A 21431-nucleotide genomic window follows, 5' to 3' on the forward strand; every position below is an offset into this window, starting at 1 on the left:
TTGGTTTAATATGACCTTTATAGCGATGTGAATGAATATTCACACACCTCGGACGCTGATTGGCTGGTTCCTCGTGATGACGTAGAACCAGCTAATTACATATTCAAAGGGCGCCTCTCCGGCCCTGCCGCATTAAAGGCAGATAGCGGACCATGGGGAGCAGCAGGGCTAAACTTTTTAATGCTTTTTTTGTTAGCGCAATGACTTTTGAGTAGCATTTAACTGGGACGAGGCTCCCGGCGCGTGGAGGACAGGGTGAAGAAGAAGAAACAGAGTACAACTGAAACACCCACAAAAGAGGACTTGAGAGTTGAGACGAGTTCCAAGCAACTATCAGCGGTGGAATATCCAGTTTGGCCCAATTGGACTGAAAGATGAGCTTGTTGTCTGCCATAGACACGAGTGCCTCCGTGTACCAGCCCACGCAGCTTCTCAACTGGGTCTACCTCTCCCTGCAGGACCCCCACCAGACCAGCGCCTTCGACGCGTTCAGACCCGAAGCCAACTCTTCCCACCCGGATCTCAGCTTCAGCAAGACTCCCGCCGCGGGCGACCTGAGCTCTTCTTCCCTCAACTCCAACTATCTCAACAACTTCCTGCAGCTGCAGCGCAATGAGGTGAAACACGTGACGTCACAAACAAAGATTATGTGTCAACTTTTGTTTATTTCTTCCTCCGCCAGATGGATGGAGCTTAAACAGAGAGAATCGTGTTTAATCTGTGTTTCCGGACCGCCATGATATTTCTTAGTTAATGGGGCATTATCTTTTGAATGCTGTTTTTATAATGTTGTCTTATACAATGCTTTAAACGTTTAAATTATTTTTTATGTTGCAATGGTGATTATATGCACCGCCAAACTGTAAATGTAAATAGGAGATTATTATTGGGATAAGAAATTAAGACATCATGTTTACCCATGGTAATTTCATAAAATAGGATTGCCAGCTGCACAAAGGTGTCCGTCTGTTAGCAAAATATATCATGAACGACTGCACGAATTTCAATGAAACTTTCAGAATGTAATCAATAGATGTATATCTGTAGCTGATTATCTCTTGGAGTTAATCCATTTCAAGATAGCAGCTACAGCCAACTGACTTTTTTGAAAGAAAAAGCTAAACTAACTATAACCCTGCCAATTTTAGAGATGTTGACCTGAAATTTGGGATGGTAGTAGCTGAGACTGATTTCTAATCAGATATTCGATGCCCTTACTTATTGCAAAAAAATACTTCAAATGATACAGTTAATTATTTGGAGTTATTGTCCATCTATTAACACAAAAGCTCATAAACTGCTAAATGGAATTTAATCAAACTTTCAGGAAATAATCATTAGATGCAATTCTACATCTAATTAACTTTTGAATTTAACATAAATTAAGATGGCCATCACAGCCATCTGACACTAGAAACATTATGGCTCTAATTCAGTCAATTTTACAGATATTGTGCTAAAATTAGCTGAGGTTGTAGCTGAGGGATTCACAAGACATATCAAGTGCTACTGATTGCGCAAGAAGTTTACTTGAAATTTTATTCTTAACAGTTGGAGACAGCCCGGTTTGTCTGTTAGCAACATATCTCGTGAACTACTGGACAGATGTCAGTTAACCTTTTAGAAAGTAATCACTGGATGAGCCTCTACAACTCTTTAACTTGGGAGTCAATACAATTCAAGATGGCTGCCACAGCTAATCAACATTAACCAATGAAAACATTGGTATAACAGTCAATTTTACAGATTTTAAGCTAAAATGTGATGTGTTTGTAGCTGAGAGTCATTCACAAAACATTAATGTGACATCTCACAGTATGGTATGAGATTGCCCTTTGTGTTATTTTAATTTTTTATATATTGAGATGAAACTGTTAAACCAAAAATGCATTTGTCAAATACGTCCGTGAGAGAGATGAAAATAGAATCGCCTGCTCTGTCTGGAGAGCGCGGGCCTCTGCAGCCTCTCTGCTGGGCTCTGACTTCTTCAAATAGGCCAGGTTGTGCAAACAAAATCTGCTCTTGTTTACATATTGTCTATTTTTGTAGCCTGGAGTAATTTTAGAGACAAATGTGCTGATTGTGCGTACTGTGGGCAAATCTGATACTGCACGCTTTGCAAAAATAAATGAATAAATAAAATAAAAAATAAAAATTTCACAGGACTCGCAACACACCGATCAATTATATACCGGTACATTCAACCAGTGGGTGCTCAAGCACCCCTAAATTTTTAAATCAGCACCCCTGACAAATAAAGAAACCATCATTAGGGTTTTGTACGGAAACTCAGTTCTCAAACCTTAGATTCACCAAAATATTGAATACATTTGGAATAAATATGGAATAAATGATGACACTCTTAAATGAGCCAGTAAAATCTATGGTTTTTTTTTTTTTTGGCTCGAGTCGGATCCTCTACACCAACTGTCAATCAATCCAGTGGGCTTGTCAGCAACTGACCAATCAGAAAAATACTTAAACATTGTCACTGGGGAACATGTAATTCAGACACATGTTACCTTGAGTGTTTAGAGCAGAGGTGTCCAAAGTGGGGCCCGCCAAGTCATTTGCGTTGGCCTGCCAAGCTGTCCTCATTACTATATTAAAATTTCCTTTGAAAAATCAGTGTTTACACTCACTGATTCCACCCACTGACTTTAATGTTAGTCATCCTGACTACCGTAATGGCACTACACAGATCACACAGCAGTGGGTTTGTGTATTTTTTAAATAATTTTTGTAGTTTATATACTTGTGTGGTGGCACAACTGGTAGAGTTGCTGCCTCTCAGTGCGCAGGTCCCTGGTTCAAATCTCGGTCCAGGGGCCTTTCTGGGTGGAGTTTGCATGTTCTCTCCGTGCATGCGTGGGTTTTCTCCGGGTACTCCAGTTTCCTCCCACAGACCAAAAACATGCATGTTAGGCTGACTGGTAACTCTAAATTGTCCCTAGGTGTGAGTGAGAGAGTGAATGGTTGTTTGTCTCTATGCGTCCCTGTGATAGACTTGCGATCTGTCCAGGGTGTACCCCGCCCCTCGCACAATGATTGCCAGACATGGGCACCAACAACCCTCGTGAACCAAAATGGAAGAAGCGGGTAAAAGATAATGGATGGATGGATATTCTTGTTTTTATTATGACAGACTTCCTACCTTCCCTCGGCAGCTTCCTGCCACTGAATAACATTTTCCTTTGGCAGAGCCGGGAGCTCATGCTGCTTGTCCTTTTGAGGGACCATAATTGCATTGCATTTGGCCCACAGCCCTCTGATAGATTTGAAATTTGGCCCTCTCAGGGAAAATGTTTGGGGACCCCTGGTTTAGAGGATGGAATACAGTTATTGGTAATTCCATTTCATTTCACAAACTAAATAAAGTTTGGAAAACTATAAAAGGTGATAAAAGCCGGCATCCGACCTCATGAGAACCTGAAAACAACAGTGATAAACAAGAACTGACACATGTTCACCTGTACAAAGGTAACTGCAAGTAAATCCTTTATTTTTTAGGATGCATTAGAGAAGCAGAGCGTGCTCTATTCACACAGGGAGAGCTGTTGGTCAGACTACTTCTTGTTGTACCATGCTCTCTAAAGTAGTTATTGAATCAAGTTATGTACCATAGGTAAACATAGATGTTTAACAACCTGTTAAAATACACCAGAATGCAGGAAATGGCATCTACTTTATACAAAATTTTCTGGGGGAGGATCCCCAGACCCTCCCCACCAATGTGTTCCCTCCCACATTACAACAAATGGCCACCACATTGTTGAAGCCAAGAGCCATTGTCAACACTGGGGGCTAAGCACCCCTAAAGGGCAGATTCTAGAATCACCCCTGATACAACACATGAAAAATGACATACTGCGTGGTAGTATGCATTAGCTCACATTTTGGACCCACTAGTGGCGGATAGATGGATGCTGGTGTTCATAATGGTGGCGGGAACCAGAGAGAGCTTTTTAAGTCATTAAACCTAACGGGTCAGCTGGAAATAGTTTTCACATTATGTATTACACACAATCATGCAGTTCCATTCAGTCCATATGAGTTTCAAGTGTTTCAAATGTGAGAACACACATGAAGTCTGGTGGGTGCATTTTCAACTTACTCCACACAGAAAGTCAAGTAAAATAATCCACTGCAGAGATTTGATGAAAAGTGTAAAATGTGGTCATTTCAGCAGGGATTACGCAACAGTTGAATTAGGATGGAATGGTGATCTATCATTTACTTTAAATAGTACTTTTGAATATTTTTTACTATAGTTTCACTGATTTTTTTTTTCAACAGCCTGTGCTGATTTGTAGAAATCAGAGTATTCCTTGATAGATTTATGAAGTCTATTTGTTTGTTTGCTTGATTTTTACTTATTAGTATGACTTTTTAACATTACAGTGAACCATATTTTAAAAAGAAAACAGTGATTGAAGACATGTGGGCAAATGTTTCTCGAAGGGCGTTTGATAATCAGTAGTAGAAATAGTTTGTCTCAACCAATGGATTGATTAAGAAGTAGCAGCCACAAACTTCTGTCCTGACGGGGTACTGCTACAATAATACATTTTTCAACTTTAATCATTCAAACCAGAGCAGTACATGACTGCATTTCAAATAATTAAGTACATGACATATGTCCTTTTTTAATCAGAGCTCTACTACCACTGTCTGCAGTCTTTTTCTCATGAGTAAATATTTAGGCCTTGTACAGCATGCACTTTAGTATTTAGACAAGGATAACAGAGCTTTTGTCTAGCATATACAGGTATTCACTAATCCGCATATAGATTTTACCCACAAAATAGTTAAAACTGGTTTATAGAATGGCTATTATTTAAAAAAAACTATCACTATTGCTGATATATTTTTATTTAGATGCTATGCCTACTCTCTGTACCCTGCTTTATAGTAATTAAAGCAGTCTAATCTATTGAAAGCGACTGTTGCTGTTATATTACAGCATATAAACTATTTTCATTAAAAAAATAAGGTAAATGCAATACCATGTCATTTAAAGTTTGAGTTTTAACAAGTAAAGGCGACACTTAGGCCCTTCTGATATCCATGATCTGCTGCCACGCCAGCAATAACAAAATGCCAAGTAGCACCTAGCAAGATGGCGGCACGAAGTCTCATCTCATTAACAAAGCTTACACTGTGGTTGACCATTCCAGTGTATTTCTGTTTCAATGGGCAAAATGTTAAGTGTACCAACATTGAGGTGCCTTTTTTTTAATACACTTGGTATGCTCAGCTATAGGCCCTGACCAATGATGAATATTACAAAGGGGCAAAAGTCAACCTAATTAATGAGCTGACTGATCAATCAGATTACAGTATTTATGACCATTCTGGATAAATCTGTTCATATAGTTCTTTCAATTTGAGGCAGATTCTGCAGAATATTATGGGGATCCACCAGACAGCAGAATCAGGCTTTAAATAAAATCAGTGTTTGACTAACCTCCTCAGCGTATGACAGCTCTCCCCTGGATCTGTTTAAACAGTCACAGATGTGCCCGACTTGTTCACATCACTTCAGCACACGGTGACTAGCAATGACTTGGTTTAATGTCACATACTGGGTTACATCAACACAAGACCTCTTGAGGACTATCTCACCATCACTCACTCACTCCAACGCACAAATACACTGAATAAACAAACAGTCCCACTGCGCCGTTAGCAGATGTGTGTGAAATCTCTTTCATTGAAGCTGACAGGTTGAGGTCTGAAGCCAAAGCGGGGGGAAAAAATATGACGAACATAAGAAAGTTTTCTGTTTTACATTTGTTAAAATAATTTCACAATCTGAACCTACATGTACAATTTTAGAAGTCAGAAAAAAACACGTTTCTGAAATACAGAGAGCTGAAACATGTCAGATGGGAAACTGAGCGCATTCAGAGCTGTGGTGCTTGATTTACTGTGACTGCATGTAATAAATGAACACAAGTCTTAAAGCTGGAGCTGTTTAGCAAGATGATCTTACAGCCTCCTGATAAAGAGTTGGCGCCGAGTCCTAACACAGTTGCCAGGTCTAAGGTTTCTGTGCTGTGCAACATTAAAAATCTACAGGAACATTACATTTCAGACTAAACCCAAAACCTTTGAGTGAAGGAAGAGCTGAAATATACATTTTATGACACTTACACTCTTAGAAATGTTTTCTCTTAAAAGTAGCATTTCAAACATTTACTATAAGTGCAGTTAAACCATTACAGTGTAAGGCAGATGACTACAAAGACTGTTTTGCTGTAGCTTTTCCTCAAGACTGATTATATGAAATAAGAAATTATCTTCTCAAATCATCATAATGTCTCCCAGAGGCCATCCCATCTGATATTTCTTTGTTGCAAGTGAATTGAGGAAGACGAGATTGAGACGGGAAATTAGGAACTGCAGGCAATGCTTCCTCTGTTATTAATATTCAAAGGAGATTCTCTGAATTCAGAGGGCCTTGTTGCATGCAACACAGACTACAAGCTGACCACAGCTAGTTTACTGCCAACAGAGCATGGTGACACTGCTGATGTTCCACAGGCTGGTGAGGGAACATGCCTCCCATCTTGTTTACAGTGAGTCATCCTTTGTAGAGTCATGTCTTTCTCTGCGAACAAGCTCAGTACTTTTCCACTTCATAAGCACAGCTGGGCCTTTTGCCAGATGTTCTGCATTAAATGAGAAATGAACTTGGAAGGTTCTGGCCACATTTTTGCCCCTTCTCACATTATGAAGTTGAACTTAAAGCCCATAAATAAGGTGGTTGACTCATTAAAAACAGTTTACAGGGTAAGTTCCAAGTATCCGAATGTTCTGTAGAAACTGAACTCTTGTTTTAATGTTGTTTTGTAGGCCTTGAACAACAATGTGTATAAGAATGTATCGCCCTACGGCTCCCTGAGCAACATCGTGGATGGACTCAACTCCCTTACGGACCATTTCTCAGACCTTTCCCTTTCTTCAGAGCCAAGGAAACCCAACAAACGACCCCCGCCCAACTACTTGTGCCATCTGTGCTTCAACAAGGGTCATTACATCAAAGACTGCCCTCAGGTGAGCCTAATAACTCACATTTATGATATAATATGGACTTCAAATGTTAACAACTCAAACATACAGCATGTTTTCCTTTTAGCGGCCATGTGTTGTTTTAGATTGTGTAATGACTTTATTTTCTGCATTACAAAGTATGCTAATCCTTTTTATGTTATTTATTTAAGGCAGTGATGGCATTAAAACAATATTCAGTTTCAGCTGGTCCTCACTTTTCTTTTCTTCTGTTGCACTTTTGCTCTTGCTGGACCTGGTGTGACCCACTTGTTAAACAGGCTGTCCTCTGTCCTCTAGTCATACATGCGTGTGCATGTGTGTGTGTGTGTGTGCGTATGTGTGTGTTTCTAAACGTGTACTTGTGGGCATTTTAACTGCCAATGCATTGCCCAATAACAAAAATGATAATGTATTGATCCCTTGGGAAGATTCCTTCAAGGAAATAAAAAAAGTAAACTTAATAAATGTTTCCAGATCCGATGATCTTATGTGTGTTAGCTCATTAATAGTAAGTTTTCCAGAATCCAGAACTGTGATCAAATACCAAAAAGTGCAATATCGTCTTAAATGTTGCTAAAGAAAACCCAGACAGTTCCATTTTTCTGCCTGCCATTTTAAATGGATGGATGGGTCTCAGCTGTTCTCACTCAGTAATCACTCCTCCTTGCATAAATACACTTTATATTTATGAATACAGTTCATCTTCACTCACTGTCAGATCTTCCTGTTTTTCTGTTTGCTTTTTGTGTCTCTGGTTATTGCCATTAGGCTCTGGTTTTGTTTTGCTCTTGTGCTTTTGAAAAGTTAGTTTTGTGCTGCCTTGTACCTTTTGGATTCCTTATAAATTTTTTCATTTTGTTCAAGTTTCACCAGCCTTTGTGTCTGTCATAAAAAACAGAAACCTGATACATTTAAATAAAATGTATCTATCTGTTAAGATAGTTGTTTTTGGTCAAACACTACAAGACAAATAAGACTTATCGTATTTTTCTGACTTTAAGGCGCACCGGATTATAAGGCTCACTGTCGATTTTTGAGAAAATTAAAGGATTTTAAGTGCGCCTTATAGTCCAAAAAATATGGTAAATTGCAGCCGGGATGTCCCAAAGAAGTAACATCAACTCCAAATTTAACCTCATAATCAAAAGCACCTTAAGATGTGTTATCGGTATTTATAGTATTGGTAAAAGATTTAGGAGACCGTTTTTTTAATTGCCCAGAGATATAGAAGGTGTTTCTCGTAATTAAAGAAAATGTGTTTCTTTGAAAAGGCAGTGTGAAGCTGAGTGCTGAATGATCTTTTGGAAATTTGTTCAAGAATGAGAAATGTTGAATTTGTTTGTCAAGCAAAAAGAAGCAAGACACAAGCTAAAACATATAGAACAGAAGCTATAAGATACAGAACACAGTCTAAAAAAAAACAGCATTGTTGTACTCCTCTCAATATATGTAGTAAATATAGTCTAAAATTGTATTTAGAGTTGCAAATGTTTTGTTGATAAATATACATAAATTACTGTATAGGTAAAGTGGAGTAAATGTGTGTACTTCAGTGAAGTTACTGAAATACTGGAACTGCTGAGGTGCCATTGTGATGCTGTTTAGCACCTTGGAAGTCAAACTTTATGGTTGAACCTGCAGCCTGTGTTCAAATTTTATACAGGAACACCATGACATGTGCCCATTGAATTGTGGAATTTTTACAAGGAGTTTTTTTATTTTTATTTTTTTATTGTTGGGCTCGAGTGCTTAACGTTTTCTCTGGTCTGGTAGCTTTTCCTTGATGAGCAGCAGTGCAGCCTCAGCCCTCAGTGTCTCTGGATGGAATGCTAATGAGGAGCATATGTGAAAATTATAATACTTTGACTTGCTTTGTGACACATGACTGGCCTCAGGAGGTGTGTAAAAGACGTGTACTAATGGAATGTTTCCTGGAAGCTAGATGCTGCACTGCATTGGAATTAAATAATCTCTATATAGAAAACTTAAGGGAATTTGAGATTTTATATCATCCATCCATCCATCCATTATCTTTACCCGTTTATTCCAGTTTGGGTCACGGGGGTCGCTGGTGCCCATGTCCAGCAATCACCGTGCGAGGGGCGGGGTACACCCTGGACGGGTCGCAAGTCCATCACAGGGCCACATAGAGACACACAAGACAAACAACCATTCACTCTCTCACTCACACCTAGGGACAATTTAGAGTTACCAATCAGCCTAACATGCATGTTTTTGGTCTGTGGGAGGAAACCGGAGCACCCGGAGAAAACCCACGCATGCACGGAGAGAACATGCAAACTCCACCCAGAAAGGCCCCTGGACCGGGGTTTGAACCAGGGACCTGCTCGCTGAGAGGCAGCAGCTCTACCAGTTGCACCACCGTGCTGCCCTGATTTTATATCATGCAATATGTAACTCTTGTTATAATATTTCCTTTAATCAACTTCAGTGACCATTGATGAAATGATGGAAAAATCAACAAAGAAGCAGGTGCACATTAAATCATGTGTAATTAATTGATACTTAAAAAATATGAAGACAAATTATTCAAATTTTTTTTGCCTTACTAAAGAAAGTCCATACGTGACAGCAAAAGTGTTGAAATGAATCTAGCAATAGATTTAAGAACTCATTGGTGTATTTCAAAAACACCCTCATAGGTCCTCTGGTTTGTATTTCAGCTGCTCATTAAACTGCCAACAATAACTCAAAAACTAGCAAAGTCTCCAAACAGGCTCCAAAGCTGAACCCCATTCTAGTTATTTAAGTTTCTCTTGGGATTTTCCTAAATCAATTTACCTTCCATATATGCTGAATCTTTTACACAACTGCCCAGTCACCAATTACTGAATCCTTAGCCAGGGATCTGTTTTACTTATGGTATTTTTCCATCACATATGTTACAGTTTGGTACTTTTTTAACCTCATTGTGTTGTGTAACTGATAGTAAAGGATATTATAGATTGCATATGGTGTGCATGGCTAAAACACTATGCAGCTTTCTGTTACTGTCATCACCTCTGGAGGATTTAAAATTCTTCCCCCATAAAAGCCTGTTGCAGACTCGTTCAGGGTATAAAACACTTTTTATTTCTTTACATTCCTCAATTATGTGTTGCTTTAGATAAGTGTCTGCTTCTATACGCTATATGTCGTGCTGCTGATGTTCGGCGTATTACTGTTTTTGCACTATTAAGTGTTTAGCGTATTCTTAGCATATTCCTTAGTTCTTATCTTAGACCTTATTACTGTTTTTCTTTTACAATTGATGCTTTTGTTGGATGTAACTGGGACCCTGTGTACACAATTCCGTTCCAGCACATGCAACAATAATAATAATAATCACAATAAAGAACCTTGATCTATATATACGTAATGTAGACTAATTAATTCACACACAGATCTAGAGAGTGTGTTTCTGTACCACCACAGCTTAATACTCGGCTGATTTTGACAATACTGAGAGGGTGTTGTCTGTAGTGAAACATAAAGCAAAGAGCTGTATCAAGAAGTATTAACCACATTATCCCTGACACAAAACTTAATATAAAAATAATAGTTAAGAATAAAACTGAGAATTTTCAGCCAGCGATTTAGGCAAGACGTGTGTCATTTTTCACATTATATTTTCTTATCCTAAATCACTCTGTGTCACAATGAAGGCTTGAGTGTGTGTTACCAATGGTTTGTTTGGCCCAGAGATGTGTTGCCAAAGAAAACAGAAAATCCAGAGGTCTGCAAAGTTTGTTGCCCCATCCGGCATAGGGAATCACATTCTGATGACTTGAACAGTCTTCCTCTTCTGCTTCAGGTTGACTGCAACTTTTTCAGAACTAAAAATAATTAATAATAATAATAAAAATTAGGGATGCACAATATTATTGGCATGGTATTGGCCGATATTAGCTAAATAAAGTTAAATATCGGACATCGGACATTCTATCAAAATAACTCACCAATATAAAAGGCTCTGTTTTAACCATATTTTTAATTGAAGAAACTGTCAAGTACATCTATTAATGCACTGCTACTTATGCACTTTTCACTTGTCACTTGCGAACAGTTTGAGTTTAGATTTGTGAAAATTTACAAATTTGCACTGTTCGAGTGTTGTTATTGTGTTAGAGAGAGTAAATGTCATGAATAAATTTGACAATAAACATAATCCAAGTTGAAGTGATATGTCATTTTCAGCCCCTTTTTGGCATCTGCATTTGGTAGCAGGTCAAATTAACAAAGCAGAATAATGTACTATTTTAATTCCACAGCAGCAAAAGCTATGTAGTCTCTGTAAGTAGGTCTAGGAAAAAAAAATCTGTATTGGTATCAGTGGTCTGCCAAATAAGTTTAACATATTGGCATATCGGATATCGGCCAAAAATCCAATATCATGCATCCCTAATAAAAACTTCTTATTGCTTAGTTCTCTAAGTAAAATAGTTTGGCCAATAAATAGTTGAGGCTGCAAGAATGCAAACGCATAAATTTAGGATTTTTTTGTGATAACATGAGACTGGAAACACACAGAGCAGGTCTATTTGTACAGGGTGGTATTATTTTTCAGGCAACTCTTGCAGTTGAGTGAAAGCTGCGAGCCTGACAGCTGCTGCCCAGTGCTCCCCGTCATGGAGACCGAGGCGTTATGTAAACTGGCTTTTATTCGGAAAATGAGGTCGCTCCCCTAGTTATGAGCAGAATGCCTCCCGCTACCACATTGGTGTTATTTCAGGATGTCTTCCACTGGCACTCATGATTTGGTTTTGTTCACAGGACAAATCCTCTGAACAGCTGTCTCTACTTTGGATTTAAATGGTCAAAATCATGAACCGCATGACATCCTTTTGCTATCTCTTCCTATTGAAAGTTTCAGTTCGGTATAAGTTTAATTATTTACACTACTTTTCCAAAATGTTAACTTTTGCTACAGTAAAATAGTGTAGATTTTTTTTCATTATCCTACTATGATAACATTTATTGCGTGTAATCATATTACATATTATTAGTTCTTAAGTATTAACCAAATGACCAGATTCTGAAAGTCGTATTTTTCTACCATCAATAAAGAATATAAAAAATAAAAAGCGAGCCAAGAACATGACCATTACTTTATTGATCAGAAACACATGAAGCCTATTGATCCCCATGCAGGCCTTTCTTGATCACATCATTATAATGCAACTTTTGTTCAGACTGCTAATGTATCAGACAATTATGTGTATCACGTTTAAAGCAGTTTAATTATTTTAAAATTACCCTGCAAGTTGAACAATCATTATAATTGATCAGTTATTTATAGCACAAAGTTTGTGTGGACCAAAATGTGTCACATCTGTTAACAAAGTGTTGAATGAATGTGGATGAGTTGCCTTTTAATCTGCACTCTGGTATTTTTGCAAATGTACTCCCTCCTAGATTATAACCAATCAGTCAAAACCTGTGATCTGGCCCCAACTGAGCCTCTTCAACTGATTTGTACTGTGTGATCTCATGTTATGCCTGTTACTGTGATAGTCCTCACACCATGTGGGGTTAATTTCAGCTGCATTCTCTCCTTTGTAATAAATGGTCGCCATAATCTCCCATACCAGTGTCAACCTAAGGTGAGCTGTCAAGTGAGGAGGGCCTCTTCACACCAGATACAAATCACACTTTGAGGAAACTGCCAAAATGTGTGTTTTTCCTTCAGTCATGGCGATAAAGATAATGACTTGCTATTACTGCCTACCATATCAAACACAATTGGTTGTTGTTCTGGGAAAACATATTTACTGTACTTTTAAAGTTGCCATTGTTTGTTAGTCCTTGACGAAGTAGCAAGCCTTTTCTGAATGACTGGTTTTAATGTGTAGGTATTTGGCTGATGTATTAGGCAATAGAGATATAGAAGATAAAATAATTTCCTATTATATCTATGATCCAAGGCTTGTCCAATTTTCTGCTATCCAACATAAATTTTCTTTTTTTCATACCATACCACATTATTTATAAAGCATCTAAAAACAGCAACAAGTCCAGCCAAAGTGCTACTATATATAGGCCTGTCCCAATAAACAATAAATCAATTAATCGCATGATAAATTAAAATTATAAACCTCATTTTCATTTATCGGCTTTATTGTTTCTTTGTGTCTCTTTTTCTACTGAAGACACTGGATGACAAAAGTCTCAACTCTGGTGCTCTTCAATGACCCCTCCCTTTCTCTTTAAAATCGGTTTTAATCATGTTTTTGGATCTTTAAAAGCAGCTAAGCTGAGAAGCTAAGCTACGAGCTAAGCTAACAAGCTGACCTTGGGGAAAAAAAACTCTGTCTTGTCAAAGCTCCAATATTCACAGTTGAAACCCGTGCCTTTGTGTAAAAAGTTGTTTTTTTCTGCAAAAAGAAGTTGAGAACTTGTTTACTGATTTTTTTATTAAAAGCTTTGTGTGACAAATGCTATGCTAAAAATCCTGATGCATGCTCAATGCTATGCTAGCTATACCAAAGAGCTCAAACTACACCGAGCGTCCACCATTTTGAGAACCGAAAAACAGGAACGAGGGACAGCCCACGTGACGTCAAGGGACCTCCCTCCCATTTTTCTTCGAGACACGCTGCTCAATCCCTCACTATCAAACTGTTCAAACTGTTTATACTGCCATCCAGTGGTCAAAAAAGGTACTACACACAAAATTAACCAACATTTTTCTTAAATTTGACAATTACTAATTATTGACAAATTTCAAACAATATTATCGTTTATTGCAACAATTTCAGAGACAATTAATCGCCCAGCAAAATTTGTTATTGTGACAGGCCTAAATGTATATTTATTTTCTTAGTGTCAGGCATTTCTCTAGTCACTGATAGATTTAACTACAGAAACAGAATATTATTTGATTAATGCATGTGACTGACATAATTGATTTTAATCAAATGCACAAAAACTATGTTTGCGCTCTGTTTTTTTTTTTCACATTTAGAAGAGCTTCTACTATACAAAACTGCTCACATTTAAGCTCTAGGCATTTTTGTTCACAATAAAGCAAGGACAACTTTTTTGTTTAACTTTACCAAAATTTTCTTCTTTATTTTCTCAACTTTGTACCTTCCTGATCAGCTCTGATTAGCTCTGCCTCAAGCCTTGAGCTAAAACAGTTTATAATAGTAGAACTATGCAGCAAACCGTTTAAACAAAATTACTAACCTTTTGTCATTGTATATCTTATCTTGTTTTTCTTTGCATAGCTGGGGACATTTATTCTGAAGGTTGTTTCTGGGAATACTCTTACCAGAAATACCTGCCGTAATCACATATGTTATTATTTTTTTTAGGTATTTTTTATCGTTCTTGGATTATTTATCTTCCATTGTTATGCTCCCTGCAGTTTGTTAATCCTATCAACAGTCCATCTTTCACCACCACAGTCACTCTTCACACTTTCCATGAGTCTTGTGCTCTGGGGACAGCTCTGGTTCCATTTATTTGCTGTGACAGGCAAGAACTTTAGTTGTCATATCAGTACTATTTGGTTTGCCGGTGCCATATTTTATTGGTATATTTTCTTGGAGCTTGAAAACAGCCCTAGAGCTGGGATGCAGCAGGAGACTGCGAGCGGGGAGTGAGGGTACTTCCCCTGAAAGGAAATCAAAGTTAAAAGAATGATAAAAGCGTGGTTTCCTGACAGCTGGTTTGTGTTTTGTACAGAAATCCCTTTCTTCCGTCCAATTTTTTGCTGAGACAACAATCACACCACTTCCTGTTTTGTTAACCATGACACTGAAAACCTCGTCTCTGGGAAGCAGCGTGCTGTCAGTCAGGTAGATTCACAGCTGGCCGTGGAATAAATATTCAAATGTGGCTAAATGTTGTTGAACAATGAAATTTCACCACTATAGGTTGGACGAAGATAAAATCTACTATGAGCAGAGTCGATTCTAAGCAGTTTAAATGGAGAGTTAGATGACATAAATTCATTATTTTTCTCATCACAACTGAATAAAGTCTAAATAAGAATTACTTTATTAGATTAATTTGGGTTAGCATTTGACTTTCTTATTCAAACCAAGTACCTTTTATTATTTGTATGCTTTTTTTTTTTTAACAAAAAAGCCATACAGAGAGAAAATTTTACTTCATACCCTTTCACTTTTATACATACCCACCTGCAGTAAAGAATAACAGCACTGTAGTGAAGTTATTATAAGGTGAGTTTTTAATACAGTTACTTTGTAATGGAGGTCAGCATGCTTTAAAGCTTTAAATAGCTTTTTGGAGACCTGATTCACACACTGTTATCTTGCAGTTACGTATTATGTATTATGATTCTTTTTGTGTGTGTGAATAAACTGAATAAACTAATCTCAGTGGACGAGCATGCTCTGCACTGACGTGAGGGGTCACATTTTACTGAGGGAAGAGTGAAGAGTGGACACTCAAATATCATATCAGCTCAAATCAAAATTGAAATTTCACATCTTTGGACAGCAATCTACAACAAAATAATTCAATGGTTGATATTGCTACTTGGTGATGTGGCAATGGAATTTCTTGTCCAATTTTCTGCCTTTTTTGAGTGTACACAAGTTTACAAACAAATAAACTTTTAAAAATATATCTGTTTAATCAGAGCATCTGTGTGGAGGTATGGTAATACAGCTACAAGGATGTCTGACTGTTCCAAACAGTGAATATTCAGTATAATATTTTAATTTTAGACTAAGATCTGACTGGTTTTATGGTATGCAGTCAAACTAATTGGTCATTATATCAGCTCTGACTTGTGTCAAATGTAAACAACAGCTTTTTTTGTGATCCAGGCCTTGACTGAAAGAGTGGACGGACAAGCAGATGAACTGAGAGTGAAGCTGCGAATGCTGGCACCCCAGGCTGGAGTTACAGATCAGGGACTGACACTGCTGGCTTTGTGTTGCGCTTGAATGGGCACCTTAGGGAGAGACTGTGGTTCTGAATGGGAACGACTGGGGAAAGCCCTAGTGGTGGGAATGGAGTCTGGTAATTAAGGCAGTTATTGTGTGTCTGTAGGATGTGCTAGACAGAGAGGTCAGGAAGGCAGGCCCGTATTGTTCCAGCAGCAGGGCCCTCACAGCATCACAGTGGTGCGTCAGACTCGAGTATATTTGGACAGAGCCTTAGATCTTGGAGAGGAGAAGAGGAATTTCAACAACAAACCACACAGGCAGTCCTTTATCGTCTCCATGTCTGCGTCAACACATAGGCTATAAGGGCCTCTTCTTTGGTTTCAGTTTTGTTGCAGTATTTTCTTTTGCTTTATGTTCAAGTATGTTTACATCCTCCTCTGGCAGGCCACTTGGGAGCTATAGTTCTTTCTGGAGTCAAAACAATGAAACCGTCCAGAGGACCTGACTTAACTTTGTTGGATTTTCTACCTGGATTATTGAGCATGAATTAGGATAATATATGTTGTGACTCATTAGGTTTTAATAAACTAAAAGTAGTTCATCAAAATAAAGTAGAGTAATATGGAAATGATGCCCCTTGGGGCATTCAAAGATATATGTTTACTGTGTGATTTAAAATATATAAAAATAATATGTTTAGTGATTTAAAGCAAACTTTAATCTCTTTAGATATTGCCATGCATTTCTAGGGTCTCATTCAAGCTAGGATAATTTCTCACAGGGTCAACTCAGCTGATGGTAGACATTCGCAGTAAGGCGTATTGTCAGTTCTTGTTTTATCTGCTGGTAGCTGGAGTAATTTGTTTGCTCGCAAAATATTTGGTTTTACTGGATTTATCTATATCTTGCATAGTTCTACATTCTAATACACAAACAGCCTTGGTACTGTTATTTTCTACTATTGGATTGTGCTTGAGACACCTTTGTATCTTTCAACTCAATGGTTTTTATTGGTGCATTTGAAATCTGCTAGCTCATGCTAGCATTAGCTTAACATGGCTTCTCTTCTCTCTAAGTATCCTGATGCATGCTCAATAATCCAGGTAGAAAAATCTAAAAAAGTTAAATCTGGTCCTCTGGCCATTCAAAAAAACAAAACAAAGCAAATCAACAAAAAAATGTAGAAACGTTTCGTCTCTCATCCGAGAGACTTCCTCAGTCTGAGGAGCTGTATTCAGCTCAGTCTCTTAAATAGACTGAGATATTTAAGAGACTGAGCTGAATACAACTCCTCAGACTGAGGAAGTCTCTCGGATGAGAGACGAAACGTTTCTACATTTTTTTGTTGATTTGCTTTGTTTTGTTTTTTTGAATGTCCAGAGGGCCAGATTTAGCTTTTTTAGATCTTCTCTCTAAGCTTTTTCTGTTCTCACTTGCTCTGTGTGTCAGATATTCAGCTATTCCTCTCCCTCCTTTAGTGATAATGGTATGTGTAATCAATGCAGTCTCATGGTGGCTTTGTTGGAGAGGCTGTTTGAATTGGAAGCTCAACGCCACACTGGTGAAAAACCAATAGCTAGCCAGGTCCCCTTAGGCAGTACAGAGCCACTGAGACTAGATCTCGTTGGTGGTCCTCCAGTAGACCCCAAGCAGCTGGGACCCCATGCTAGCTGGGTGATAGTCAGACTATCACCCACTCCAGACTCCGAAGTAAGCATAGTGTTAAGGCAAAGACCACAGTTCACCACCGACCCGTACACATTTCAAATCGGTTTTCTTCGCTCAGTGAGACACCCACTGAGAAGTAGACCTTGGTAAATGGCAGCTCCATCATCTGAAACATGGCACTATAGGGACTCCAGCAACCAGTCAAATGCATTCCAGGGACCAGAGTGGGCAACATTTAATCCTACCTGAAACTGCTGACTAAGACTAAGGTTAAATGCAGTAAGATTGTTATTGACGTTGGCGGTAATGACAACCGGTTACGCCAAACTGGGTTACTTTGTAAAAAGTATGTGGGACTCCATTGCTTTCTCTGGTCCCCTCCCCAACCTGACCAGCAATGACATGTTTAGTTGTGTCATCATTCAACCTCTGGCTGTCGAGGTTGTGTCCTGAAAACAAGGTGGGCTAACTAGACAATTGGAGTGCTCTTTGGTGAAAACCTGGTCTGATGCGGAGAGATGGCATTCATCCCACTTTGGGTGGAGCCGCTCTTCTTTCTAGAAATTTGGTCGATTTTGTTATTCATCCAAATGATTGACAACCCAAGGTCCAATCCAGGAAGCAGAGTTGTAGTCTTACAAACCTCTCTGCTGCTTCTCCTCTGTTACTCACCCACATCCCAAATTAATAAACCAAAAATCAGCTCTAGAAAAATAAATCATACAAATCTTATTAAAATAAACAGTTAATTTACCAGAACAAAGACAATAAATTATTTAAATGCAGATTTACATCAGATTTATTTCCTCCAAGTCTCTGTTAGTAAATTATCTGATAACTGATCATTGATCATTATATTGATTTATTCTGTCTGACAGAAACTTGGCTACAACAGGAGGATTTTGTTAGTATAAATGAATCAACTCCTGCTAATTATTTACATTTTAAAGTTCCTAGAACAACAGGTCAAGGTGGAGGAGTAGCTTCTATTTTTCAGTCAGGATTATTGATTAACACTAAACCAATAATTAGATATAATTATTTTCAGTCGATGTCCCTCAGTCTTTCTCATCCAAAATGGAAATCAGAAAATACACTTTTATTACTTCCTATATGTTGTCCACCAGGCCCTTATTGTAAGTTCTTGTCTGAATTCTCAGATTTTTTTTATCTGACTTATTATTGATTACTGATAAAAACATAATAATGGGAGATTTCAATATCCATCTAGATGTTGAAAGTGATAGCTTAAGCTTAGTCTTTAATAATGTATTAGAGTCAATTGGTTTAACCCAAAATGCCCACACGTCTACTCATTCTCATCATCACACTGATCTGGTTCTGACTTATGGCATAGATATTAAATACTTAATAATATATCCTCAAAAGTTGTGTGACCATCAACAATTCCTGGGATCAATAAAGTTCTATCTTATCTTATTTTTTTTTATAACATTTGAGTTTACATTAATTGACTACACAGCCACATGGAGTAAATTTAATTATAGTATGTGTTTGTCAGAGAATGCTATAACTAAATTTAAAGACTCTCTTCCAATGTTATTTTCCTCTTGACTTGCAGAGTAATGCATCAGAGAACAGTGACTTAGATGATCTTGTTGAAAATTTTACAACTTCAAAGCATGCCTCACTTGAAAAAAAAAAAGCTTTGTTGTAAAAGAAATCAATCAGAGAAAGCCGGCACCTTAGTTCATTTCTGAGTTACGTTTTTTAAAACGGGCATCAAGAAAGCTGAAAAGAAAATGGTGCTCCACTAACATGGAAGAATTTTATATAACTTGGAGAGATAACCTGCTAACATATAAGATAGCCCTCCATAAAGCTAGAACTTTATATAGTTCATTTTTAATAGATGAGAATAAAAGTGTAGTATGAACAGATGCTGAGATATATTCATACATTAACGGGTTCTTCATTTTTCTGACTGTGTAACATGCGTGCCTTGAGTTTAACAGAAATGTAACGAGAGACGTTATTTATCTTTGACCCATCAAAATGAATGCGGTCATTTATTTACAGAATCAAAGATTAACATCAAACATTTACATTAATTTGGCAAAATATGAAAACAACAACATGGCTAGTTTTACAGGAAGTGAGAACAATACGGCGATTATTTTCACTTTTCAGCAGAACAGCAGACATCAATTCACACGGCGGTGATTGAGAAACTTTGCTTCAGACATTTCTAAAATATATGTAATGATTTTAGGAGAAAGAAGAGTTTAAAGATGGAAAATGGAGATTTATCTTACAGAGAGATGTGTGAGGGAATTTGTTTGTTTTAACCAGAACGTGCACGCTCCTTCGGAACTCAGCTTGGCCAACGGTACGCTTGGTCGAAATAGAACTTTTACCTGGTTGATGATAGTTTCAGCGTCGGTGTAGAGCTCTTCTTTTGACTCTTTCAGCGTCTCCGTTGAGAACAGCCAAATACCTAGAGAGTCGTGCGAGGTTATCCAAACAGAAGTTATAATTCCCAAAATCGTCTCTGCATTCTGGATTCAAGAACTCTGAACTCCTTCAGAGCTCTACTCTTTTAAGCTCTTCTCATCTCGTCTCTCTTCGACACACACACTAAGAGAACCGGGAAGTTGCCACATTTAAATGGGTTCGACTTCCGGGTCATTTGAGAGCTTTTTGATTGGTGGATAGACCAGAACAGAGGTGTGTTTTGTGATGTAAGGTGTTATGGAAAGTCAAGGATAGAGATTAAGATTGTTTAAAACAGACAGAAAGATTATTGGAGAAAACCAGTCTTAGTGGCGTCTCTACTCCTAGTATCTGCTGTGAAAGTTAAACATGACATTTCTTTTCAGTAAACTTTTTAGTTGACCGAAGCCTGAACTTTAACACACTTACAACTTGCTCATTGAAGACAGAAAAATCAAGAAATGCATATTATCCTGATTTCTTCTTTGAATGAGGAATAAAAATCATCACTTACTGTTTATGTAAATAAAATGAGTAGTTCTCTTCAACCTGTAAACATTGTTTGAACTAACACAATTTGATTATCAAAACATTTGTAAAATAGTAATGATCATAGAGAATTGTCTTTTCCACTTGATTAATTCAAGAAAGAAAGTCTCAGGATGGGTCAAACTGTATTTCTAGATGCAGATCAATGAAATGACAGTTCCTGACCATATGATCCTAAGGTCATTGATTTGACATGAGGTCAAGTTCACTACAGTCCCCCCTTTGGAAATCATCACCTGTCCATGGGGATGAATTCCAACCGTGAACTTACGCCTTCAAATGTCCTTGAACTTGATGTAATCCAGCAACGAAGACCAAAGTCAAAAGCAATCCAGCAAGGAAGACCAAAGTCAGAAGTAATCCAGCAAGGAAAACAAAGTCAAGGTAATTCCACAATGTTCTTGGTAATTCCATTGTGTTGATGATAATTCCATAATGTTGTTAGTAATTCCATTGTAGCAATGCTTTAACCCCTTGGAAACAGAGTCTGTAATCCATTGGAAAAAGTCATATAATCCACAACGGTAAATCCACAACGATTGGAAGTGTTGATTAATCAGCATACAGCGGAGTACCCTTGGATTGAACTGAAGATGCGGCCACTGGATGAAGAGTGGAGACCAACGTCAGGATTGCAGGTCGCCTCCAGCGAAGGTTGTCTCTGGTCGACGTCCAGCCTGTGCCGTTCTGGTTCAATGTGCCATGCAATTATGTGGTTTAAGGTGGGCTTATGAAGGGGATTTTACATAAGGCCTTAAACTATATGCACCTGGTGTGTAAGCTATTATGGTTGGGAACAGCTACAACTACCAGTTAAGGGGTGGAAAATGCTGAAAAGGG

At 38.0% G+C, this 21431-nt stretch overlaps 1 protein-coding gene across 1 annotated transcript in view; it reads left to right on the forward strand.

Annotated features, from left to right (window-relative positions):
• Positions 1 to 105: 105 nt before the first annotated feature.
• zcchc24 (zinc finger, CCHC domain containing 24) overlaps positions 106 to 21431 on the forward strand; it is a 59368-nt gene continuing 38042 nt past the window's right edge. The window contains exons 1-2 of the mRNA XM_037686636.1: positions 106 to 617; positions 6859 to 7059. Of these exons, the coding sequence (XP_037542564.1) occupies positions 375 to 617; positions 6859 to 7059 (444 nt within the window). The 5' untranslated portion in view covers positions 106 to 374. The remainder of the gene's footprint in view (positions 618 to 6858; positions 7060 to 21431) is intronic.

Source organism: Nematolebias whitei, chromosome 1 (assembly GCF_014905685.2).
Source record: "Nematolebias whitei isolate Nwh7 chromosome 1, NemWhi1, whole genome shotgun sequence".
In the NCBI taxonomy this organism is placed as follows: domain Eukaryota; kingdom Metazoa; phylum Chordata; class Actinopteri; order Cyprinodontiformes; family Rivulidae; genus Nematolebias; species Nematolebias whitei.